Here is a 24,876-nt window from a genome sequence, read left to right as displayed (position 1 = left end):
TTTGGATTATTATTTTTATTCTAAAAAACGCATAATGTCAAGCCTAATCTGTATTATGTAGCTGAAACGACACTGCTCTTCTTAATTTCCTAATCGTTTACAGTCGAACGTGTAGGTCATGTGAGTGATTGCCACAGTTCCCGAAAGTAGCCCATGTTTCCAAAGACATTGCATGAGGGTCGCCAGTTACTAACAATACTAGACGACATAAAGGGAACAAACTTATACTCATAAATTCAGATGAAAAAGATACCAGGTACAAGACAGAGAAAGGGACTGATCATGACAAAGAGAAAGACTGAAGACTCATCGCCGCAGAATTGTCTGGGCCTGTTCAGACAAGTGTCAATCCTGCCGCTTAACACCCTCAAATCACACACCCACGAAGTGTGCATTGTTCTCAAAACCATTATTGTTGGAGATGTAAATACATAATAAAAAGAGACCGGAAAATCCTGTTGAGTTAGCTGTCACTTAAGGCCAACACAATTAGACTGGTCTGGACCACATTTTAGCGATTCAGATTTGCAAAGCAACAATGCTTCACTTTCGAGCTTCATTCCAAGGTAATCAATATGAATTTCAGATAATTTGCAACGGCCAAATATAGGCAATAAAGGCAAAAGGAGGAGAAAAAAACCTAGACAAGTCCTTTGCGTCATCAATATCCACCTGTTGCTCCCGCTGAGCTACTGGCCGAAATTCACGTACCACTTTCGCTTTCTCTCCGGTCTTTGGTCCCATCCGTGGAATGTGCCATGTGGATGCTACAGGTGGTCCGTCCGGGAGGCAGGTGGCTGCCAGCTCCTCTAGCGGTCCATGATGCGCTCCTGCAACCCACCCTCACCTCCGCTCTCAGCGTAGCTTGGTGATTACAGAGGAAATAGTTAACGATAAGTACACAGTCGGAAGATTCAACGGCACACACACAAAACATCTCAATAGGCAGTGACCAGTCAAAATACGATCGGTACCCAGAGAGGCATTTTTTGGCTTTAAAGTGCCCAAAATGACAATCATGTCAACTTCGCGGACGAATCGCTCGCTCACTTTCCAACGTCTCGAAGTAATACGTCGGTTTTGTAGGCTTTCTTTTTCCTCTATTCAAGCCAAATGGACAAACAAATACATTTGCGCAAATGTGAGAACCAAGCATTGAACTGCAAACTTTATAATAGTTTTAATGCAATAGAATTAGCACCCGGTAAGTTTATCCAGTGTAAGTAATTACATACCTGTCTCAGCGCTTCCGCCGCCATTTTAAAATAAACTTACCGACTAGAGTGCAATGTAATCGAGCCAAGAAAGACTCCCACACATCGATGGATTCACCTGTCAGCCTTCAAGGCGTAAATAATCGTCTCAAAGTCTCTCCATGAAACATCGTCGTATCAGTGAATTAGCCTATTTTTTTCCCCCACTAACTTTCTTTATGTTATCCTGTCATCTTGCAAGGATGATTTTGGCGAAGTCTAATTTAAGATGAGAATTTCGTCTCAACCGTTTTATTTACAATAAACATAACCGTAAATTATGACAGTTCAAAATCAACTGGGTGTCCGAAATGCAAAGTGGAGTGTTGCGAATGTATTTTTTTGTTTTAAGGTGGGTTGTGATTTTTGGGCATCGAGGTTGGACGTTTTCGCTGCAGGTTTACATTCGCTATTTTGTAGTTTGTACAATGCATTTTCCATCCTGCCAAATTCGGCTTCGTTTGATTCCTCTATCCACCTGTTGGGTGTATATCCCTCGCACTCGATTCCTTCCTGCCTGCTTGCTACATCACAAGGTAATATATTGGTAGTTAACCTATAAAATGGATTTAGAGGGGTTATGGGTCTACTCTCGCTAGATTACATCTAAAAAGGCACAGTAGCAGCAACTGTAAATTGTTCTATGTAGCGTGGCAATGTAAGCACTTGCTCTCGGCAGGCACACTTATTCTGGAAAGCACAATATAAGTTCAACCTCCTTTTCCTGGAACCTCAATATACGCATCAATATAAACAAACATTCAACTGTAAAGCCTTTTGTAAGCCACAAACACAACCAGTTAGTGTTATAATCGGATCAAGCTACCTGCACAGTTTTCCAATAGTCTTGTAATTCCATTATTTTCAACAGACGGGCCCTCTCCCTAGTAATGATCAACTGTGCCTTTAACAAAGACAGAGGTAGGCTCTAACGTTTTGATTATGTGTGTATAAAGCGGATAACGCCACAGTAAAGCCTCCTGCATTGGCTCCAATAGTATTACTAGGTATTTCTGCCCTCTGGTGTCAGTGTGGAGCCAAAAACAGCAGGGGAGAACGTCTGTCTTTACACTGACACTGTATAAATTACTGTACATTTCTTTGTTTGAGAATTTCCAAATACATAAATAATACACATGAACAGAACCTATGGTGATTTGGTTTATTCCTTTATTAAATGTTAAGAAACTCCACAATGAAACAAAATAATTTACCCAGGGTGTACATGAAATTAGAACAATACAACCACTTGAGACAGATGGGATTTAGGATGAGGGAGTATGGGATGGGATCATGTAGTGGGAATGAAGAGACAAGGAAAACTCTGGTTTTCAGTGCTGGATATGCTATGTTCAGACCACAGTGCAATCAAAACAATGTTAAACCTCGTCAATGTAGTTTCAAACTCTCACTTGATGCATTTTCTCAAACTTCTCCCCTCAATATATATATATAAACACAACCTTACCATGAAAGAAAATAACAGAAAAACAAATCAATGCATTTCTTTTAAACTCACATGGAGGTGCTTTGTGATCCGGTCTCTCACATTCAGACAAACAAACAAACACACACACACACACACACACACACACACAAAGAATAAAAAAATTATTAGCTAATGCTTTTTCCTCACCTGCACTTAATTATACTGTACCAGTCAAGAGTTTGGACACACTTAACAATTCAAATGAATGGGTGTGTCAAAACATTTAACTGATACTATGTGTATAATATATATATATATATCACACACACATTTAAAACCTTTTTTTGTTTAACTTCAAGATGGAGCAGGATGTTGACATGATGTTCTTATTTGAAGGACATTCCATAAATGGTTGGGCCCAGGTCTTCATGCTCTCAGCTCTCCCTCAAAAATGTTTTCATGCAAAACAAAAAGGTGACTTATCTCCACATAATGCTTGAATGTTTAAGTTTACATGCGCCAAGATATTGCATATGACCAAGGTAGAACCCTGGAAAGTTCCCCCTCGCATTGCTTATGCATTCTTAAATGGTTCAGTCAGCTTTAAAAACATAGCTCTACAACTAAGTGTTGTACATTTACCTCTGTAGGAAGCTTGGGATTAATAAACACCTGCCCGTTGAGCTCAAATAACAAAACAAGTTTCTGTAATAAATTAATGTTTGAATTAAAGAACTGATGCACTGTCACAGATGTAAGTGTTTTCCACCTACTTTGAAAAAAAAAACATTTAGTATTTACCTACAGTATTCCTGAGTGACTGACCACTGTCTAAACAAAAAGAATTGAAAGCAGCCTGAGATTTTCAGAGCAGTCTTCCATTCAAGTTTCGATCAGATTAACATAACAGGTGAAGAACAAACAGGGGCAGGTGCTGAGGCCCCTGGGAGACATTGAGGCGTTGAATAAAATGAAAATGGTTTGCTATTAAGTTCGCCAAACCAACTCAAGATACCATTCAGAGGATTATGAATAGAGGAAAAAAAAAAAAACATTGGATCAATGCATGTGCTCAAAGTGGAGACACTACTCCGTGACAGCGCATTAGAACTAGTGCACACTCGCACGCACACACACACACTGTCCGCAGACATTTTGGACTGCACAATGGGTGTATCACGGGGCCATGGAGGGATAGAAACCAAGGGACTGTAGAGGGATGTTAACAAACATATGTTGCCTGTGCTTCAATTCCTCTGCCATTGAGGGCAATTTTACTATCCAACTCCTTCCGTGAAAAAAAATAAAAACTGGATAAGAACTAATATTTAGAAGGGGGGGACGGGATGGGACTGAAATATAACAATACAGGGATAAAGATATGCACAATGCATACAGAGAAAACAATGCATTTGGGTCAAGATGTGAGAACTCACAATTTAATAGTTAATGCACAGGCTGCAAAGAACACTCAATCCAACAATATCCTATGGCCTCTGGCTAAAGTTAGTTTGCACTTAAAGTTGGGGCACAAATGCATGTGAATTCCTGTAAATGTGGGTTTTGCATTTATCTTGACAAAGTTGTAACACACCATGTCATTTTGAACCAATGTGTATGTGTTCAATGCAGACACACACACACACAAACACACCAAAGTGAGACATTTTTGGAGACCTTAAAAGGATATACGGTATAACAAAAGTACAACACAGCTCAAAAATAAAACCTAAAATAGATTGTAGTACCTTGGTGGAATTATGTTATTTTTGGTTTATCACCTTTTCCTTTAATGGTTTACTTAACACCTAAGTAGTGTCTGCTTAGAAATCATATGTATTTATTGCCTTTAATATCCTGCTTCTGCTGTAGACCTCACAGTACAATAAACATAGACTGTATGGATTTGTTGCCTTTTGAAAGTCATTCTTTCAGTTGTTATTACAGGCCAATTAAGTTGTTAAAATCAAATCATAATTCTTAAAATAAAGACCAAGTCACATAAAACAAGGTGGCAGTAACAGAATAAATTTCTTTTTCAAAGTTATCAATTGATCCTTCCACTCCTCATCGACAACAAACCAAAACTACAGGATCTACATATCATGGCCACAATATCAAAACTGCAACCGCTAAAGAAATATCAACATATTCATAGCACCGATTGTTTGTACTACGCAGTTACAAAACATTTTTTTGTATTTTTTTTATATTTAGGGCCATAACTCTCCAAAATAAACTCAGACTTGCATTTTGTCTTTTTTTTTGTTGCATTGAACAGCAAATTTTTGTACTTACTACAAATTGAAATATTTTCTTATTTCCAATCCCCAAAAAACAAAATGATTTATTTTTTCGGAAGATTTATATATTTTTTGCCTCACAAAACATACTACTATGTCTATTACTAGGTTCAGAAAAACTGACAAGCACCCTTCAAATCATACTCATTTAGAACAACTTTTCACACAGCTGGGGAAAAATAATATTCGAAACAGGCATTTAAAGAGGAAAGACACACACACACACATTCTTTCTCTTTCCTTCAAATCCATAAAAAAGGTAACCATGCTACCAAAATACAATTCCAAAGATCTCCACTTTAATTTCTTTACTTTATTTCTTAACTCTGAATGTTTTGGGATGGAGAAAGAAAAAGACGATCGATCACGGTGCTTCATCATTGCGTTATGAAGAGCTGCATGACAGTCAGGTCATGGGAAATAGTAGCAGTTACACTAGAAAAGAACGAGTTAGCCTAGTAGGACACATGCACAACCATTCGGACCCCACAACTACCGGTATCCTAGTTCAAAAGCAAAAAAAAAAAAAAAAGAAAAAGTTTGGAAAAACCGATGGAGGGAAAAACCCAAGATTGACCCTAATATCTAACTGTGACTCTTTAATGAAGATTAATTATGTCTGGAAGAATCGCCTAAAGCAAATCTAAGATGCATGTCTTCAGATACCGCCATTACATGAAGACACGTATAATATATATATTTTTTTTGAGTTTTTCCTATTTCCACTCTTTTCCCCCCCGTTGTGGTTGGTGATTAACACAACATTCAAGTTAGTAAATGAAAATCAGCAAGATTAGGGCTGGGATGTGGAAGGGGAGGTTCCTCTTTCCAGACGCCTACAGTTTCCTAGTCCTGAGGTCTCTCCCCCATATCTCTGATAGTAGAGGTGCAGTCCAACAGGAAGAGACTGCGCCCTGTGGACCACAGGCTTCCCCTCCACACAGCCGGACTTCTCAGATGTTGCTGCTCCCTGCAGGAACCAAGACGTTGGGCGAGAAAGATAAACTTGTGCACAGGGCCCTTGGTTAAATTTATCCTCAGCTTGATGCTACGATCCCTAACTGAAACAAGGCGGTCGCCCTGTGATTGCTGTAAACCTCTGTTCTCAAAACGTGCCTTTGTATTGTTAAAAAGACAGAAATGAAACTACATTCATAGAGCTATAGATGCAAGACTGACTGTCCATGATATAACAATAGGTCTCCGATCGATTCATGTGTGATAGCTACTTTAAAACATTAAATACTGCAGGCTAGTCTTTTTTTTGCATACAGTACAATTAGGCACATTCTTCTCTTTTCTATAACTTGACCCTAGGTTCTTAGTGTAATAAAAGTAGTGAACTGTTTTCTGTTTTTATACCTGGTAAATTAAGGGTTAATAAACACAATTCTGTAAAAACTCTAAATAGCAGCTGTTTTAAAATCTTGTTTTCACATTTTTATTTATTTAACCATTTAGACAGGAAGTCACATGAGAACCAATTCTGAAATCGTTGAATTGCAAGACTAGATCGTACACAGCATATGATACCTTAAAAGAAAAATGTACGTGAAATGTTTTTGGCCTGACATTTTTTTGGAGTGAGATTCAAAGATTTCAATAGCCCATCCGGCCTTTTCGTTGCAGATATAGCAAATTAGGAATGTGCTGGCCTCAAATGAATCTGTATCCTACTGCCATTGTCAGCTTGTAAAAATAACAGCGACAAATGACATACATACTCATACTTCAGCCAGGTAAACCTACTTTGCAGTGTAGAGAGTTTTCAGCTATTCTACTGAGGAAGTATTTCAATCAACCCACAATATAGGCTTAATGTCATCAGCAACCGAGTGATTATATGAGAACAACCCACAGACAGACAGGAGCAGCATTTTGTGAAGGATATGTCCGGGTTATATTAGGGTTGGCTTTTGAAGCCAATAACAGCTATATAGGAGGGCTAATGTCAGTATTGTGATGATTAGATACCCATGAAACATGCATGTCCCTTTGGAATTGTTTTGCAAGCTACTCATTAATGGGCTGCCAACTACGGTTGCTTGCAATCCACCCTTCTAAAGACCTAAATCTAAGCTCATGAGCAATACAGCATACTCAAGAGGAAATGGGAGCTAGCAACATTCGACTCTAGCTTTGAAGCAAAACGGAAATGTTCATCATTTGATCACTTATTAAATGTGTAGTGTCTGACAGGTAGGCAGTAAGCCTCGCAGTGAGACTTTCCAAAGGGAATATCCCCCACCCCCTAACAATTACGTCTGAGTATATATATGAAAAAGGGAGGCACCAAGAAATCTTTGGTGGTGAGCGCTGGTATTTCTGTTCAGCTGACACTGTTGGTATTCTGTTTCAGCTGACACTTGTGGGAATGACTAGGCTGGCTGTGAATTCTGTCAACTTATTATTAATTTAAACTATGTAACCTAAATAATGACCAATTCATAACATATCTGTATCTGCTGGGACAAAACCAACACTCTATAGCAAGACAACAATTCTGGTATAATGTCAGCTGTAGGCTAAAGACATATTTACCATAACCCTGACCTTACCTGTACACTGAGATCCAGGAAAAGGGGGGGAACAGAGTGTGTTCTGCCACCAGCACTCATCTTGCTGGCTGCCAGTTCCTCCCTGTCCACTAATATTTAATCGAGGGAACTACAAAAGGAAAAAAGTATTAGTCTGAAGGAGGGAAAACTCTTCCACTGTCATAATTTAGAGCACAGTTCCCCAAAAATGTTTCCCCAGGGCCCAGTTTTTCACATTTAAAAATGTGGCCCACCAACCCCTTAACAAATATAGATTTAATACAATTCTTCATCCTTAAGATGGTCGTAGCTGACCTTATTGTCATAGATACAGGTGTAAAAACATTTCTGTAATTCAAATTTTAAAAAAAATACTGTGTAATTAATTTAGAATACATCAAAGTGAAACATTTCAATCCTTTTTTCTTTCAATCTTGATGATTACGGCTTACAGCTCATGGAAATCAAAAATCCAGTACCTCACAATATTGGAATAAAACAGCTGATTAGAGCTCTTCTCAGGTCGACATTTCTGTTTTGAAAATGTTTTATTCTAATATTTTGAGATACTGGATTTGATTTCCATGAGCTTTAAGCCATAATCATCAGGATTGAAACAAAAAAGGTCATTTTGTGTAATTAGTCTAGAATATACTTTTCCACAATATAAAAAAAAAAAAATCTTTACACACACCTGTATATAGGAAGGTCCGAATGCACCCCATGTAATGTTGTTGTCCCAAGTTTGGGATGTGCCCTTTAGGTTGGGAACCCCTGATTTAAAATGTACTTTTTAATCAGCACGCTTGCATACATTCCTATGATATCCTTACCTCATGCAGATCTTCAACAAAGTCATAGGTTTCCCCATATGTGGGACTCTGACCAGCCGCTGCACATTTGCAGGCTTCCTTTTCGATGCATGATTCTTCCCTCGGAATCTTGTCGACTGGATCATCAGTCTGTCCACTCGCCGTCAGTGTTGCTCTTGATGCCGCTGCCATTGCGCAGTCTAAGCAAATTTCCTGCTCAGCAATTGGCAGGAGGGTGCTGGAACCCTCTTGAGAATCCAGTGAGGTCTGGGCACTCTTCTCCATGCCAGACTTCTTTAATCTGGGCAGGAATTTCCCAGATTCCAGTTCGGACTTCCCATAGCATGGGCCCTCATTTTCTGCGTCCTCCTCCAGCGGTTTGAGGTCGGCCTGAGGGTCGTCAAAAGCGTCCGGCGGGGCCAAGAGGGGAACGCTCATCTCTTCTTTCTCCGAATCAACCTCAGACTCGCTCCCTCCGCCAGGAGACAACTCTGAGGCGGAAATGGGTCGGAAATGAGTCCTAGGGGAAATGCGGATGGCCCTGTACTGGGTGGTCCGATTTATGCCGTATATCTGTGGGTAGAACGATTCGTTCTCCGAATCTGAGCACAATATTGACTTGGGTTTGAAACCCGGACTGAACGAAGCCATGTCCTCAGGCTCAAAAGAGCACTCTACGTGGAGGACTTGAGAGAACGGATTGTTCAGATCAAAAGATGTGAATGGGTAGTCAAGCCCTGGCTCCTCACCACGAAAGCCTGCACAGGATCCAAGTAAATCTTCATGGAAGATAAAAGAAAATCCCTTATTAAATCCATCCCCACCTCTTTTAGTAGCCTGGTCGTTCTGCCCGAAAGAGACCAGGGGCCTCCAGAGTGGCTTGTGGCCAGGGGCAAAGCAGCTGCCTGTGTTCATGAACACATCCGTGCCAGCAATGGTGACCACATCTGAGCCAGAGGCTGAGGTGGCCGTGCACTGTAGCAAGCTGCTTCTCGCATCGGCAGGTGGCACCACGGCCCAGTCCTGGTCACCGCTGAAGGTCTTCAGCTCTCCATACACTCCTCCCAGGATGAACGACGTGTTGTCCTTTTCAGGGTTCAAGTCCCAGGGCTTGGACGGCGTCATATAATCCCCAGAAGCATTCAGCTTTGAGAGCTTGTCTTTGGCCAAAGAGGCCTGCTCTTCATTCATGCCTTCCCACAGGTGGTACTCTGATCGCTGCACCGCCTTTTTCGGAGGCCCCTGAATAGGACCAACTTCCTTTACCTGCACATCGAGACAGCCACAGTGGTAGCTGCTCGGCTCCTCAGAGAACAAGCCCTGTTCTCCTAGTGATAGTACAGGATCTTCATCTCCAATAGCTGTCCATATGTCCTTTATTATCCCTGAGCTGTAATTGTCACTCTGTTGGTTTGTGTCATCTGAAAACATACTAGCATCATACGGTTTGCTCTCGTCCTGTTCTAATGCTATTCCACAAATGGACTCCAATTTAGATTTCTTTGCCAAGGTCGGATTGGACACTGTGCCTACATTAGTCTCCTTGCACCGGCTAACAGTGTCTTCTTGTAAAAAGTCCAAGATTTCTTCCTCTAGGTATGTGCCCGAGATTGGAGGGATTATACAATTAATCTCTTCATTGCCAATTAGAGCGGACTCCTCTGTTTGAACGTTTACTTGCTCGTTATCTGAACGTGTCTCTTCCGAATGCGACCACGGGCTGCAGGTTCGCGTTGAAAGGTTTGAACAGTGTTCAGTTTCATCAAAGGCACTATTTTTGGTCCATATTAGCAAACGAGACTGCTTGTTACAATGTGGATCTAGACAGCTACTTGAATCTGTGTTGTTTTCATGACCAACAGTGACTGAGTCACAGGGAAAGGGAAGAGTGGGGCTATCATACTGCAGCTCAAATAGAGAGAAGCAGGAGGAGTTCAGACCAGGTGCTTCGCTGGTGGTTTCTGGGAGATGAGGTTCCTCCAGGTTTCCGGGCAGCGTGTCGACAACGAATGTAATGCCACCGTCCAAAGCAGGAGAAAGCTGAACAGGAGAGTCTCCTGCAAAGCTTTCTCCATCTATATCTTCAGAGGTAGAGGATGAATGACATCCCCAGACCTGAGCCATGTTTTCCAAATCCTGCATGAAGAACCCATCAGCTCCCAAAGCCCCCTGACAGTCCACCCTTATTGCACTACCCCCTTGCAGCTCAAGGCCATCTAACACTAAACAACATTCTGCCTCAAAGTCTCTTTGCTCCTCGCTCTTCTGTCGAATCATGCTCAAGATCCGACTCTCTTGTACCGAGTCTGAGGCACTAGGATCCAATATGGATTGATAAATATCGACTTCATAGAAGTGAGTGAATTCAGACAGATGCTCATCATCTAAATCTCTACTATCCTCAGGTGGAGGGCAGCTGGAGGTCCCATTGAGTTCGAAAGCCTTCTCATCTGTGTCGCCCGGCACCTCAACAAAGTGCCCATCCACAAAGGTGCCCGCTGCCAGATATGCCCTCTGGAAGCTTGCGTTGGCAATGCAGATGCCTTGCATTCTCTCAGACAGCCTCCCAACGTTGGCGGACACGGTCGAGTCGCCTGGAGAATCCACCCTGCTCCGGTACTTAGTTTCCAGTTTGCTCCGTCTGCTACTGAACGGTACAAGATACTCTGTGATGGGTTCGGTGTACCACAGCGGCTCCTCCATGTATTCTTGTGTGTTGCTGACCTCGGCTCCGGACTGCTTTGATTCCCCCCAACCTGGATCTTTTCTAATCTCCTTCAGCGGCCTCTTCCCCTTTTTGTAGAGCTGCGTTTGTCTCATAGCACCTGGAGTGGTGCTGCTGCTGCTGCCGCCGCCACCTCCGGCATTCCTCCGCTCCTCTTTGTCAATGGCCTTTAGAGCCAACTTTACTTGCCCGCTGTTGCGCCCCCTCTTACTCCTGCTGCCTGCCTCCTTAGACTTGTGCCGGATCCTGGCTGCCTTGCTACTGGAAGTCTTCAAGTCACCCTGGTTGCCACTGGAGCTTGAGCCAGCCTCGCTAGAGCCAGAGGACCAGGAACGAGGGCGATACTTGCCCTCAGACCTGTGCCTCGCCTGCCTCTTGCTGTGGACGGCAACTCTGTCCTCTGCTGTCGTGCCTCCATGATACCGGTTCTCTTTCTCCTTCTTGCTGCGTCGCTGCTTGGCTCTCTCGCTGGTTAGATTGGTGGTGGTGATGGTGCTGCAAGCTTCAGAGGTTCTCTCCTTAGCAGCTTCACCTTCGCTGTTGCAATCTTTTGGGGAGGAGGTGTCGGTGCTGGTCTGAGGGGCTGCGGAGGACGATGAGCCGGAGTAAGCACTGGCTTTAGCCTTGTTCCACACCGTCATGATCTCTTGGAGACAAACAGATTTCTCTGACAAAGGTGGAAATGCTTCATAATACCTGGAAGAACAGCAATCAAAAATGCTGTTGGTCAATTAATGCTGCATATTATAAAGTCCTTAAGCAACTTAATGGGGATTCAACAAAAGGAATAGCCTAGCTGTGCCCGCTACTGAGGACATGAGTTGTAATTGTTATGGTTTGGTAATAAAAGAAAAACGTACATTTCCACCTGGTCCTTAGAGGAAGGGGATTCAACTCTTTCAGGAGACTGAGATCCATCAGATTTCTTGCTGAGCTGTTTCTCTTCTGTGAGAAAATCATGAGCATGACAATGAGCTGAGTCTTTCGTTACAATAGAGCAGAACGTGTAGAAACAACACACAAACCTTTCTGTTTGTTTTGGATGTCCTTGAGTTTGGAGCAAAGCTCCTCAACCAGGCTCTCAATTCCAGAGTTCTGTGTTGGAGGAGAGAGAAGACAGATGTAATAAAAAAAATACATTCACAAAATAAAGACTTAATTAAATCTAAACAGAGTAATCCTCAACTATGATACTGCCTTACTTGAACACGAGTTAAACGTTTCGTTCAGACCATTCAGTGGTGAGAATCTACATACAACACCAGGGAACTTTGACAATGACTAGAGGCTATTAACATGGGGCTGACAGAAATCTAACCAGCTGACTGTCAGAGCCTCGGCATGCTCGACCATGACTGTGTTAAATTTAGCTATGAGGGAAAAATGTTGCATGAGAAGAATTACTGAAGAGTAGCCCAAACAACCGCCTCCCATCTTTTCATCTAAATGTCAGACACTCTGCAAACAAAAATTAAGTACTCTGTTTTGGTGTAAACAAGGCCGGCTACGATTTGTTCTATTTAAAGACAGCCATGTCAAAATGACTCAACAGACCAGTGGACAACAGGCACCGTCGGAAAATTGCAACATCCACAACAATAAACAGGGTCGGACTTGTCCAAGTCCTATAACTCACACATGCCCCTCCACCGTCCGTCTCTCTTCCTGACAGAAAGTAACATTCCTTACCATGCTGCCCAGTGAAAAGCGACAGTTCCCCCCGGCCCTGTGTTTCCTCTTGCATCACTGTGCTAATGCCGGTCAGCTGACTGGTAACACGCTCCCTGCTCTGCACTCTGTGCTGCAATCCCGTGCAGTGTGGCATTCAAAAAAAGATATATAAATAATAAAATAGACCGCAGAGTCCAGTCCTCAGAGCCCAGCTCAAATCCTCTGCCTTGCAAACCCTTCCCCCTACAATCCCTCCAGCTCTAACCCAGCCCACTCTCCCACGGGCTGCCTCACACTATACATGCTATAGCTGCCAACCGACTGCTAAGAAAAATGTCTGCAAATCCTTTCAGATTTAGCCTGGGGGAACAAAAAGGGAACAGGAATAATATAATGCAGGCTTCTTGAAAAGGTGCACTAACATGCACACCAGGACAACTACACAAGGTCAAATGTACAGTGCTTCTCAATGCAGAGTGTAAAAGTGAGAGACCCAATGAGTCTTTCACTGGTCCACAATCCTTCAGTGTTGTCAGCTGACCTCAATCCGACCTTGCCCGTAAACACACCACCGGTTGAGGGTTCTACCCTAGTTCCACGGCTTAACCAGGAAATTTGCTTAGCGCAATGACCACTCACTGTAATTTATACAATCAACATCTGCACATACCTCAACAGGAAAAGCCACAGAATTACAGTAATACATGCCTGACAGAGGCTTCCTTCCTTCTTGCTTCACTCAATGTATTCAGCTTTGCAGCTTACAAACTGGTGTGTGTGTAAATCAACCGGTGAAATGCTGTACAGAAGTTCAATCCATGCAACACCGTCCGAGCATTCGAGCTACATTCAAAGCTAAGTGCAACGTATCAATTACACAAGCAGTGCAGTGAAGAGGAGCGTTGTGACACTGGGGCAGAGTGGCACTTACTTCATCGGATGCTGAACGCAGGCACTGCACAGCGGCTTGCTTCTTTATCTCCTCCAGACTCAGGTCGGTCCCTGCTCCTTTTTTCTTACTCTTGCCCCATTTCTTCCCCGTTCCCTTCTCCCAGCCCAGGAAGATGTCATTCTCCTGAGCACACAGACACACAATCCAGTTGTACATCAGACTGAAGTGCATCAGACAGCATTTTATATTTTTAACACCTTCGTACTTCAAAAGAATGTATAGACAGGACTTAAAGTAACCACTATAGAAACTTAGCGGGAAGGTAGACATGCATTTGGGCAAAGAAGACCCTGTAGTAAAGAAAACCCGAATGGGTTTATCCTTATTTAGGCCAGGACTCTAGACACACATTGCACCTTAGACAATGAGCTACTGTAGACCTATATCAAAATAATCAATTTGCCACATGGGTCATCTCCACTCAGATTTCACAGGCAGTAGCAAAAGCTGAACTTTCACAAAATACATCTGAATGTTTTCCTAAAATTATGTAAATAACAAGGAAAATAATAATAATAATAATGGATTTTAGACACAATATAAATGTAAATATCGCAATATTGCAATCAGTCAGTGTTTTTGAGTGTTGTTTTCTACAAAAAATCAGTTTACTTTAGCAGTGTTTTTCTTCAGCCAACATTTTTCCAAGATTTACAGTGTAATTTAGATAAAACAGTAATTAGCCTCATTTAAAGTAATTAGCCCCATTCAACTTCTGCCCATCAATATGGCTAAAGAGTCTTTAGACTGTTGGAGACCACGGCAACAACGCAACTGAGTGACGGACATTGCGACCTATGAATAGGTGAATTATAAAACAATATAGAATGTCAATAATCCCCTAGTGTTAAAATGTTACTAATTTAGAAGACGCTCATTTGCATTTTACCGCTGCTCAATTTGAATTTTCACAGCTAAGGGCCTGAATACTTGTTCATAAGATTATTCAGTTTTTCCATTTTTAATAAATTGGCAACAAGTAGTTGTCATTGTGGTTTTGGGTGTATATTGATTACAAAACAATGTGCAGACGAAGTGAAGGGGTCTGAATACTTTCCAAAAGCACTGTATACAATGTAGTGTTTCATTACAGAAAGATGCTGGACACATTTGAGGAGTCATTAAATTCCATTGAATAACTATGCATCCAAAAAATTATTAAACATTTTCTTTAACAGCATCTTTTATTTTTTTAAGCGTTCTGTAGCAAAACAAAAATAAAAACGAGAGCACAGAAATCACCTGCAGCGACGGACAGAGAATTAGTAAGGTCATATGTAAGAATGGGGGAACCTCCTCCTCAACCAAGCTGCGGAACTGGACACCACCAATGTTTGTAACAAGATGACATGGATGCAGCCTCACCTGATCCTGCAGATCGTAGTCGTAACTGTCGTGCAGGAGCAGACTGAGGACATAGCGGGTGTAGATCATGGCGTCGATCCCGCATTTCTCCAGTTCCTGGTCCAGCCAGCTCTGCACTGGGCCCAGCGAGTGGAGCAGGGACATCTCGGAGACCGGGAGGAGGCCCGCCGGGGGTAAGGGGCGCAAGAAGCTTTCGGGAGGAGCAGGACCGTCCGACTCGGCGCTCACTGGACGCATGGGAAACCTTAGGTGTTGGCCATTCTGAGGTGGAGAGGCATGGTGACCAGTGGATGAACGGGGTGCGGTGGTGGGGAGGGGTGTGGAGAGAGGACAGTAGTGCCTATCTGGAAGGGGGGGGGGGGGGTTTACTCCAGCAGGACGCACAGGAGGGAGTCTACATGGAGAGACATGTAGTGTGCCGTTTTCTCTTCTTTTCTATTGCTGTAAGCAAGTAGGGAACTTTACTTGTCAGGCATGGCTTGATCTGATGAAAGCGATCAGCTGTTTGGCAAAACACTAAACGTGTTTGCGTCTCAGTTGCAGGGGATCATGTTGGGCAACAGGTTACTCCACCGGCAAAACCTGGAGACAGGAAACAGGTTTGCATCACATTTCTATGTTGCATTTACAAAGGTTCTCTTTACACCAGGATATAGGCCCTGAGCTTAAAAGGTTGCTTGCAACATCCTTGGCAAAATAACATGGCTTGATTATGATTATGTTCAGTCTGCTTTTCAAGGCATGACCTCACTCAGTTACTTCGGCACATCATATAAAAGAATGCAGAGCCAGAAAAATGCCAGTCACATTTTAGTCAATTCAGGGGTTAGTCAAAATCAGGACAATCCATTTGTTTCCACAAATATTTCTCTGAATATGAAAAAAACATTTTAAATATATTTTGATGAAACAAGGAATCACACATCACATTAACATAGTATTCGACATCACCCAGAAGAGCAAAAAGTGTTTTAATGCTTTTTATTATAATTTCTGTAAGCCTTCATACCAATTATGCGTTTCAGGCGCAAATCCCTAACTACCAGCTATGTCAACGTCGGTTTAGATGAGTAGATAGCTAAAAATCCCTGCAGTGATAAATAAAATTAAAAAAGGGATATATCAAAGGACAGCAATTCAACTTACTATGGTTCATATAAATATGAAGCCATTCATCATCTTGGCAAAAAAAGACATGTTCGTGGGTTGATAGCTAATTTACTTGTGTGCAAAACGACTTCTTGTTGAAAAAATTATAGCTGCACGCATCATATTACCCCATAGACGAAAACAGTGCTGCCTTTCAATTGAAAATGGTATTGTCTTAAAACAAATCTTTTTATGGTTTGTGTTTTTTTTTTTTTAAATAGATTAACCTGAGACCCCGGACACAACATTTAAAGAGACATCTTGCATTTCTTGAAGATTTATAAAATGTAACTGGATTAACGTATGTTACGTCAGCCTCCGTAAAAGCCATCCAAATCAAAACAAGGACTTGACTGTTGAAAAAAAAAAATGTGATTATGGTTTTGTGACATGCCCATATTGTTGTACAAAGCATATACACACACAACAAAATTCCTTTAACATTTTTAACACTACAATATGACTCAACTCCTTCCACATATAGCGGTAGGCCATTTATTAGGAATCTCAAACATGTAAGGCCAAAGTTGTGCCCAGACATCAGAACGCAGGAACCAGTGCAACTAACCTGTAAATGACCTGAAACTAAGATCACATTAAAATATACATTTATTGTAAGGATAAACCTGTGAGGTTGGGCTTTTCTTACATTCTATAACTTCAAATCATGGATACAGTTAAAATAAACATGTCATCTTAATAATGCCCTACAGCAGATCAGTGAAATGGGAGTTTAGATGTTATGGTTGTGACATTGGTGGTGTGAACCTTGTTTATATTTAACAAATGTATAGACCCTCTCCCCTTACAAACCTGCTACAAGGGCCCTCTATTGTCAAGTGTTTCTTACAAAACCCAGGGCAGAAGGGATAAATAAACCAAATAAAATTCAGTACACACTTAAAAAGCATTAAATTCAAATACACCAGACAATATAAAAAATTACAATATTTAATTTAGAAGGCATTTCGTATTAGAAAGAAAAAAAGAAAAAGATCCAGGTACACAGCCAATATTGTAATTAATAAAATGGAGACAAAAATTGTCAATTCCAACAAATATTCCATTATATGTTTGTTTTTTTGTAACTCAGCTATTGCAACCACGCCCCCCACCCCACCCATTCTAAAGGCCAAGGACTTACCCGATTTTTAAGAATCCCTGATTATTAAAAACTTAATGGAATACATTCCCACGCAGAAGAGTCTTCTATCGATCATGACGAGGCATAACAGCCGCAGGCATACACCTTCTAATGAATCCATGCACATTACTTCTTGGTTACTACAGGCCCAAATGCAGATCTACACCATGTCCCAGGAGATGTTTTTTAATGGCTGTTGATTGTGCTGGTATCAGACACCAGCTTGTTAATAGGTTCCCAAGAGACAGAACCTGCCCTCCTATTATCCATGCAGACAGCAGCCTAGAGGATGACACGGCAGCCATAAGGAGTAACTAAATAGGCATTTTTAAATGGGTATAAGATTTGTAAACTCCCATATTGCCTGCTGCCATCAAACTTAACAGCAGCAGTGAGTTAGGCCGACTGATCTTGATCTGCAGAGCACACTAAAACAAGGGATTATAGGTTATATCAGAGGCTGGCAGCCCTGGAGTTCCAAAAGCACTTCACGTTTTAGATATAACTTGCCTGGAAGACCAGGTGTGTTGAATCTTATCAATCACAGAATTGATCACTTAGTTAAGTTGGTCAGGAGTGTTCCCTAGTTGGGACAGAATCTAGCAGTACTAGACCAACTGAAAGAACATTGTTGACAACCACTGGGTTATTCCCAAGTGTTACATGCAACATATCTTAACTTTATTTAAAGATGGTTTAACAGTGGACATGGTCTCGTAATCTCGTTAGCAGGATGTCTTAAGTTACACTGCAGAGTCTTCACTTTAGCCCAAACAACGAGTACACACATTCCAAGGTTTGTGTCAAATAATATTTAAAACATGCAAGCTACGCAAGTCATCCTACTTAAGGGCGTCTGCTAGGAAAGTATGACGTTAAAACCGGTAGTTAAGCAGCAATGCTGTGAAACCGGTCCCATCGTGGGGTGACTCAGGCCGGGGTGACTGTAACTCTATTTTCAAGGCACTCATGTGAGCAAACTATCGGTCCTAGTGGAATCCTTTAATTGTCAAAGTTAGCATCCCGGTATGTATAAGCTGTACTGCCACAACAACCACTATCCTATAAAATGTGGCCCAACCCCATTGGGAATGACAGGACATGTTAAGAGAAAGTGACCTTCAATAGTACACCTGCAGAACTGGTTTAGTTTTTAAGAGAGCTTATTAATCTATGCTAATGAGGCATAAAAGGGAACTGACTGCTCTCATATGAGTATGTTTCCTATGGCATCAAACTCACTGGCTCTCACAGCCCGTTTCTCTGGGCTGATTGTGAACGAAGCGCAAGTGCAGGCTGAACCAACATGATTGGGTGGCCTTCTTGCCACTCCATAACCGAGGGGTACCTAATGGTTACCCGTTATAGGCATCAAAAGGGCTTTACAGTATGTAGCCGTAACAGGAATAGTAGGAATGCACATATTTCATACTGCAACCCAATTGGTCCACTCACTACAGATAATTATAATTTAACACACCCGGTCACAAGATTACAGCTGGCATTCGAATAAAAACAGCAGGCAAATGCCGTATTTTAAAGGAAAGTTAGCTAACTACGCTCTCGCGAACCTTTGCAAGAGCCAACATCTTGATTTGACAAGCACAGCTGACCTAGCGTTGGGCATGCCCCTTCTTCGTTACTGTTATCCTATGTATGTCTTTGCTAGATTGCTAGCTACAATTACAGGAGACGATTTGTTATTGGTTTCTAGCGGGGCTGGTTTCATGAAACTTCCTTGCCACTGACAGCAGGTAGCGGCAGCTATGGGGTCGTTCTGCATGATACAGTAAATCTAACGTTAGTAAGCTAGTAGTGGGCTAGCTAGCCAACGTTCACATCGGGGGACATTCAACTGACAATCGTAAAACGAGTTAATTGTACAGTGGTGTTATACCGTTTGGACTTCACTGACAATGTAGCTAATGTAAATTAGCATTTATATTCGACCGTAAACGAACTGTCCACTACAGCGGTTACCTAACAACACAGCTACAGAAAATTTAGCAGCACCAGTAATTGGACTAGCCGGGGCTATGTACCGTAGTATTTAAACGTTCCGAATTCAGAATAGTACTGGCGTAACGTTTTTAGGTACAATAATTAACTTTACAACTTTAAATTAGCAACATGAAATTAACAACGAGCAGATGTTTCGCTACATAGCCTATGTGACAGCCAGTTGCAGTGGTCGACCCCTGGAATGGCGACATCTAGTATTAACGCGTAGCGTTAGCTAGGGAGCTAACGTTAGCTATCTACTCAGCTAAACCGACGTTGACATAACTGGTAGTTAAGGTTAGCTGACCGGGAACAACCAGTTATAGAACAAATAACTTCAGCTACCTAGCTGGTTTAAGATATTCATTTTGGTAAGGAAAGTTAAGCATTTTAATTGTTATTGAATATTGTCAGTTTCGGCCTGACGCAGTTCTGCTGCTAGCTAGCTGTGTAGTGTAGGCGTGTAGGCAGGTGACCGTTGACTGCTGCTATGATGGTGGAATTACAGAACACGGCTTCCCAATTAACGCCATTGCATTTTACACTGACCCAAGTCAGTCCCTTAAAGTTAAACGATTTGACAACACCAGTAACGTTAATCAGAAACATACAGGGAATTAGTGAGCCTGAGTAAATACTCCCATCAAAACATTACTGTACAGTACAACAACATTCCGACAAAAGCAGTTGCGAAAACGATAACGTTAGAGAAGGAGGAACGACTGACCTAACCGGGACTAGAGACGTTTAAAAAAAAAAAAAACATGCGCCACGAATTCTCACTATGTAACAGCAACGTAAAGTAAAATACCAGCAAACTGCGCTTTTTATTGATCATTAAATTAGCTACACCTCACAAAATTGTTTTCCTTACCTGCCGATACTTGAAGTAAAGAGAAGAGGGGGAGCGGTTACTTCTCTCCCGCTGCCGTTCCGAGCTCGAGCTCCGGAATCCTCTGCAGTAGCATCACGTATGGACGCAAAGCGGCAACCGCGACGCACGACAACGCTGTTTTCAATACCGATATTTCGACAACATTACATGAATCTGACGACATTACGGCTCTGACGTGAAGGTCCTCCCCTCAGAGCAATGGCTCCGTTTGATCCAACATGTCGGATATACACGGGCAGTTTCATATTGGAAGCTCCCTTGTCCCTTCCCACTCGTCTCCAGGCAACAAGGCGAACCTCTACCGTCCTAGTACTATTAGAATTTATTCATCCGCTCACGATTGCATCAGAAGGCCAAATAGTACGCCTTAGAAAATGTGGGGAACCTTTATAATAAGCCAGAAATCAGCCACAACCACCTTTGTAAAATAAATGAATTAAATACCTTTTTAATTTTTTCCTTAAAGATTCTATTCAGTCTAACCTGTGTTAAAAACTGGTGGGTGTATAGTAAATTTCATTCTCATATATTATTTTATAGTAAAACATAAAGTAAATGTTTGTTTTTAACCTAATAATAAATATTTCTTGAATATATGCATTCTTAAGTGGCAAGAGGAATATCAATTATCCTCCAGACATAGTTGATGGGTTTTAGATCATCTCCTCTACCATTAACTGATATTGTCATTCTGAATCATACTGAATATTGTGGCTTATAATGTAGTATAATTAAGTAGTGAAATCCATATACTGTAAACATTGAGATTCTGTTGTCACTGCCATTGCTTGGGGGTCAGGGATTAGGCAGCTGCCAGGGGTAAAACAAGTAGCCCCTCCCCCAAAACACACTCTTCCCCCATCCACTGTTTAATGCTGGGGGTCGGGGGGGGGGGGGCTGTGGCACACTTCATCTGCTCTCCGACCCTCGGGGTCATGACCTTTGGGAACAGGTTGGTGACAGGATTGCTGTTTTAGAGAGAGGTCTTTCTCATGGAGATAACCCAGGTTTTCCGACTGAGGGTGTTGCTGTCATGGTCAGATGTAGACTGCGGAACACGCTGTAAGGAAACCCACTCAAGTCCAATTGATTACTGAATTACCGCCACCCTGGGCTTGGCTCCAGGGACCTGGTGTACATCCAGCTGTCGGTCTTTGTTAATGCACAACCGAGCGGGTATTGACTATCAGGGATCACCGAGGGTAATCGATGAGGAAGTTGTGGCCTTCCAGCATCGATTAATGCCGGCAGAGCAAGAGTACCATAACTCATCCTGCTTTTCTTCATCCACCACAGTAATTCCAAAGTAATTGGGCGACAATTTGTGAAACAGATGGCGCAGTTTAAAGATCCCCTTTAATCCTGCCCTAGAGGCCCAGTTGTATCTTCCTTTTGCAACGCATTGCCAGAGCAGCAACAGTCATTGTGTTGAAAATCATGATGTCTAAAACAATGCCTCACTTTCACTTTCACCGTTCTGGTTAGTCTCCCTCCCTTTCCTGTCTCTCTCTCATAGTGCGTCCGCTCTTTCTCTTTCCCTCTCATTTCTCTCACAAAAAAGTACGAGGTGTTTCAAGGAAAAAGCTTTTGCTGCTGGCAGAACTGCTTGACGTGTTACATTCCAGAAGGCATTTCCTTTGCATCGCTTGTTTGTTTGCAATTAAATAACAGAAGATGAGGGGATATATACTGTATAAACGATATATATATAAAATCATAATTTTATTTAATTATGTCATAGCTGTTTTTGTATATATGACAAAGTATGTCTTAGTCTGTTTTTATAATATGAGGTGATACAGGCATGCAAGCTGCAGCTGGCTAGTATTGATGCACTTATATCTGTCACACACTTCAGTGACACTAATCCATTCATTCTATTCAAAATGACTGCCACAATCAAATGACCAATGGAAGAGCCAAGCCTCTTGTCGTAACGACAGCAGCCAACCTAACCCAGGGTCCCCAAGAAAGTTCTCTAGGGACAGATCCCGCCTCCCTAGAAATCCCTATTTTGTGCGTCTACAATAACTGCTCTTGGGGAAGTGGTTTGTGTGTGCGTGCAGACCTTGAGTTACCTCACTCCTGGTTGATGGGCTATGAATATCATGTTGCTTGTGGCTCTAATGTTCCTCTCTCTCTCGTTCTTTGCTCACTGTTGTCTATTGCTGTTGGCATGTTGGTGTTTCTCTCATTCTTTCTCATTCCCTCGCTTGCTTTACTCCTTTACACTGTATTATCACGGATCTCCTCACTCTCTCCTACTTGTCTTCTCCTCTCTCATGTTTTTCTCTCCCTATCTGCTGCTCTCGCCCCCCACTCTCCCCCCACTCTCCCCCCACTCTCTCCTCTGTCTCTCTTTAGGCACTCCAGCTTTTGTAAACAATCAATAGAATATCATGCAATTAACTGTTATGTATTATTAGGACAGGTGATAAGTCACTTTTTAATAAATCACCCAAGCGCGTAAAACATTGTTAAAACCGGAGACTTTCAACATTACGTGGATATAGCATAGCAAATTTTGTATATAACCCTGCTCTGAGTTTCAGTTGTCATTGTTGCAGTTGTACAGGCAGAACACATTCTGTATTTTAAAACCTTACCCAAGGTCATTAGAAAAAGAAAACATGCACACAGTAAGTCACCCTTCCACATTCCTTGGCAACGTTCTTTTATTGTTGGATTCAAGCACCGTCTTGCCAAAATATTCCCGCTCCCGGACAGTTACAAGTGCATACTGCCTACTTTGTTGACTAAAAGTGCATTGCATTTGTACATACAGTCAACTCGTAAGTGTAAACTCATTGTAAAATAAGTGTAAAATCGATTTTAGTGCAATGTAGTTCATCGGGCTAAAAACACGTTGTAAATATCGACATGCATGTGTCGGTTTAGTGTGTGCATTTGGAAACAATCCCAAGATGTTTTGCATTTCATCTTACCCGCTTGATGTTTATTCCTCGCTCTATGTTTGACTTTAGAGGTTTTTCTGTAGTACCCGTGGATAATAAGCAAACACACAAGCAGGGCTAGAATGGGCAGCTATGACTACCCCCTTTCCACATGGGCCCCTGTTATAAGAATGTTCCTCAGCAATTGATCCAACCCAGAAGTCCTCACTTGGATACTATTGCCAGGTCAATTGGAGGCTATTGCCTAAAGGCTGTCTTTTCTGCATTGAGTCAACAGATAGTTCTTACTTGAAGAATTTTCAAATACTTGAAGTATTTGAGCTTGTTGACACCAACCTGGGCTTACTGGTACAGATACAGAGCTTGTTTGTTTCTTTTGATTGTGTTGCTTTTTGTGTGTCTCAAGCATGTAAATATGTGTGGTCGAAATAGTATATATATTTTATTTGGTTACGCAGGGCTTATGTGTAAAGCTGAATGCTACTGCCTTGCCTTGAGCATTGACATGCCCTATGACTTCGTCTGGAATGGAGGCTTTTTCGCATCCAGGTTCCAACTTAAAAAAACAATCACCTAAAATGTTCAGACAGAGAGATGTGGACTTTGCCTTGCAGAATGCGGCGGCCGAATTTAAATCATGATGTCACGACGGAGTCATGATCTTGGACATGTAAATGTTGTCCGGCTATATTGACTTTATGCGGACTAATTGGCGTGATAAAGGAGGCCAAAGTCCCCATTTCTCTGTCACGTACGGCTTCTCCTCACGTGGGTATAGACAGTGGGACAGTTGATTGTGTCACAGCGTGAATCGGGTAAGATCAAGGAAGTAATTTGGTCCCGTCACTCTATCCGCACACTGGCCTTCATCACCAATGCAAATTGCTACACTTCTGCTCTTTGGGGCTGACGACAGCTATGCTTTTTTCTTCTCCGCCCTAAGATGGAAGCAACAGATTGTGAGGTCAGAATGACCATATAGGCTCTGTTGACATTGAACGGTGCTCTTGTTCCGGCACCGCGTGTCTCGTTCCTCTTTGTGACGCTACAACTCCCGCATAAAGGGCTGTCAGCAGGGACAGCCTGTTTAAGTGTTTTTCTGTACGCCCAAGTGCAAGAAAGATAACGGTGAGCTCCCGGCCTGAAGGCTGTAATTAATGACAGAGCTTCTCTTTTGTTTGTTTTCCTCCGTTATCTGCGCGTCTGCGTGTGTTTGCGCGCCTGCTTTTGTTGGCTGTTATCAATAAAGACATTGGTCAACCAGCTATCGGTTCAAAGACACACTTATGCAGAATTACGAGTGAGTCAAGAATCTTTAGGGATTATTAAGGAGCCGCAGAGAGGAAAAAGTCAACATTTGCATTTTCTGTTGGTTGTAGGTTGCTTTTCTGTTTATTTCCTTCAGCCTCATTTGACCCTGTAAATTATCAAGTTGCGTGGGCATTAGGAAGCCTCCGGCCGTGTTTGTACACGTGATAGAATGGCTTTAACCAGCCTTTACGTTTTCCATGCAGCCACCGTAAAAGTAATGACTGCGCCATGGACGGGAATTGGGACTTAGTAGGGGCGTAGCTTTTATATATACATTACATATTTCCGCCAGCAGTTAAAAGAAATGTACAGGGGTGTAAGAGGTACCCCTTCATTACTGTGTCAACAACATTATCATTATGCATACATTTTCAAGGAGAACTGACATGCCATGCAAAGCGTTGCATGAACAGG

The 24,876-nt window shown here is 42.1% G+C and overlaps 2 protein-coding genes across 6 annotated transcripts in view; both read right to left on the bottom strand.

Moving 5' to 3' along the window:
* Positions 1-1,335, bottom strand: part of tbc1d14 (TBC1 domain family, member 14) — a 31,159-nt gene extending 29,824 nt beyond the window's left edge. The window contains exons 1-2 of one of the 4 annotated variants that reach the window (XM_013140436.4): positions 1,276-1,335; positions 712-864 (exon numbers count right to left, since the gene is read on the bottom strand). In XM_013140436.4, the coding sequence (XP_012995890.1) occupies positions 712-760 (49 nt within the window). In that variant the 5' untranslated portion in view covers positions 761-864; positions 1,276-1,335. Of the gene's footprint in view, positions 1-711; positions 865-974; positions 1,197-1,235 lie in introns of those variants that run through there. The other 3 variants (XM_013140435.4, XM_013140433.4, XM_013140434.4) reach the window with 3 other exon arrangements.
* A 1,068-nt stretch (positions 1,336-2,403) lies between these two features.
* Positions 2,404-20,392, bottom strand: kiaa0232 (KIAA0232 ortholog). 2 transcript variants are annotated; one of them, XM_010888001.4, is made up of 8 exons: positions 20,216-20,392; positions 15,048-15,629; positions 13,662-13,805; positions 12,085-12,154; positions 11,920-12,004; positions 8,356-11,755; positions 7,544-7,652; positions 2,404-5,955 (listed from the first exon to the last, which is right to left on the bottom strand). In XM_010888001.4, the coding sequence occupies exons 2-8, from the start codon at positions 15,282-15,284 to the stop codon at positions 5,939-5,941; spliced, it is 4,062 nt and encodes a 1,353-aa protein (XP_010886303.2). In that variant the 5' UTR covers positions 15,285-15,629; positions 20,216-20,392; the 3' UTR covers positions 2,404-5,938. The 2 variants fall into 2 exon arrangements, with proteins under 2 accessions (XP_010886303.2, XP_010886304.2); XM_010888002.4 differs by lacking the exons at positions 13,662-13,805; positions 15,048-15,629; positions 20,216-20,392 and adding an exon at positions 12,749-13,627.
* Between the last annotated feature and the right edge of the window lie 4,484 nt (positions 20,393-24,876).

This window comes from Esox lucius, chromosome 24, assembly GCF_011004845.1.
Source record: "Esox lucius isolate fEsoLuc1 chromosome 24, fEsoLuc1.pri, whole genome shotgun sequence".
Lineage (NCBI taxonomy): Eukaryota > Metazoa > Chordata > Actinopteri > Esociformes > Esocidae > Esox > Esox lucius.
The sequence above is the reverse complement of the archived record's forward strand: the minus strand, read 5'-3'. Positions and strand labels throughout refer to the sequence as shown.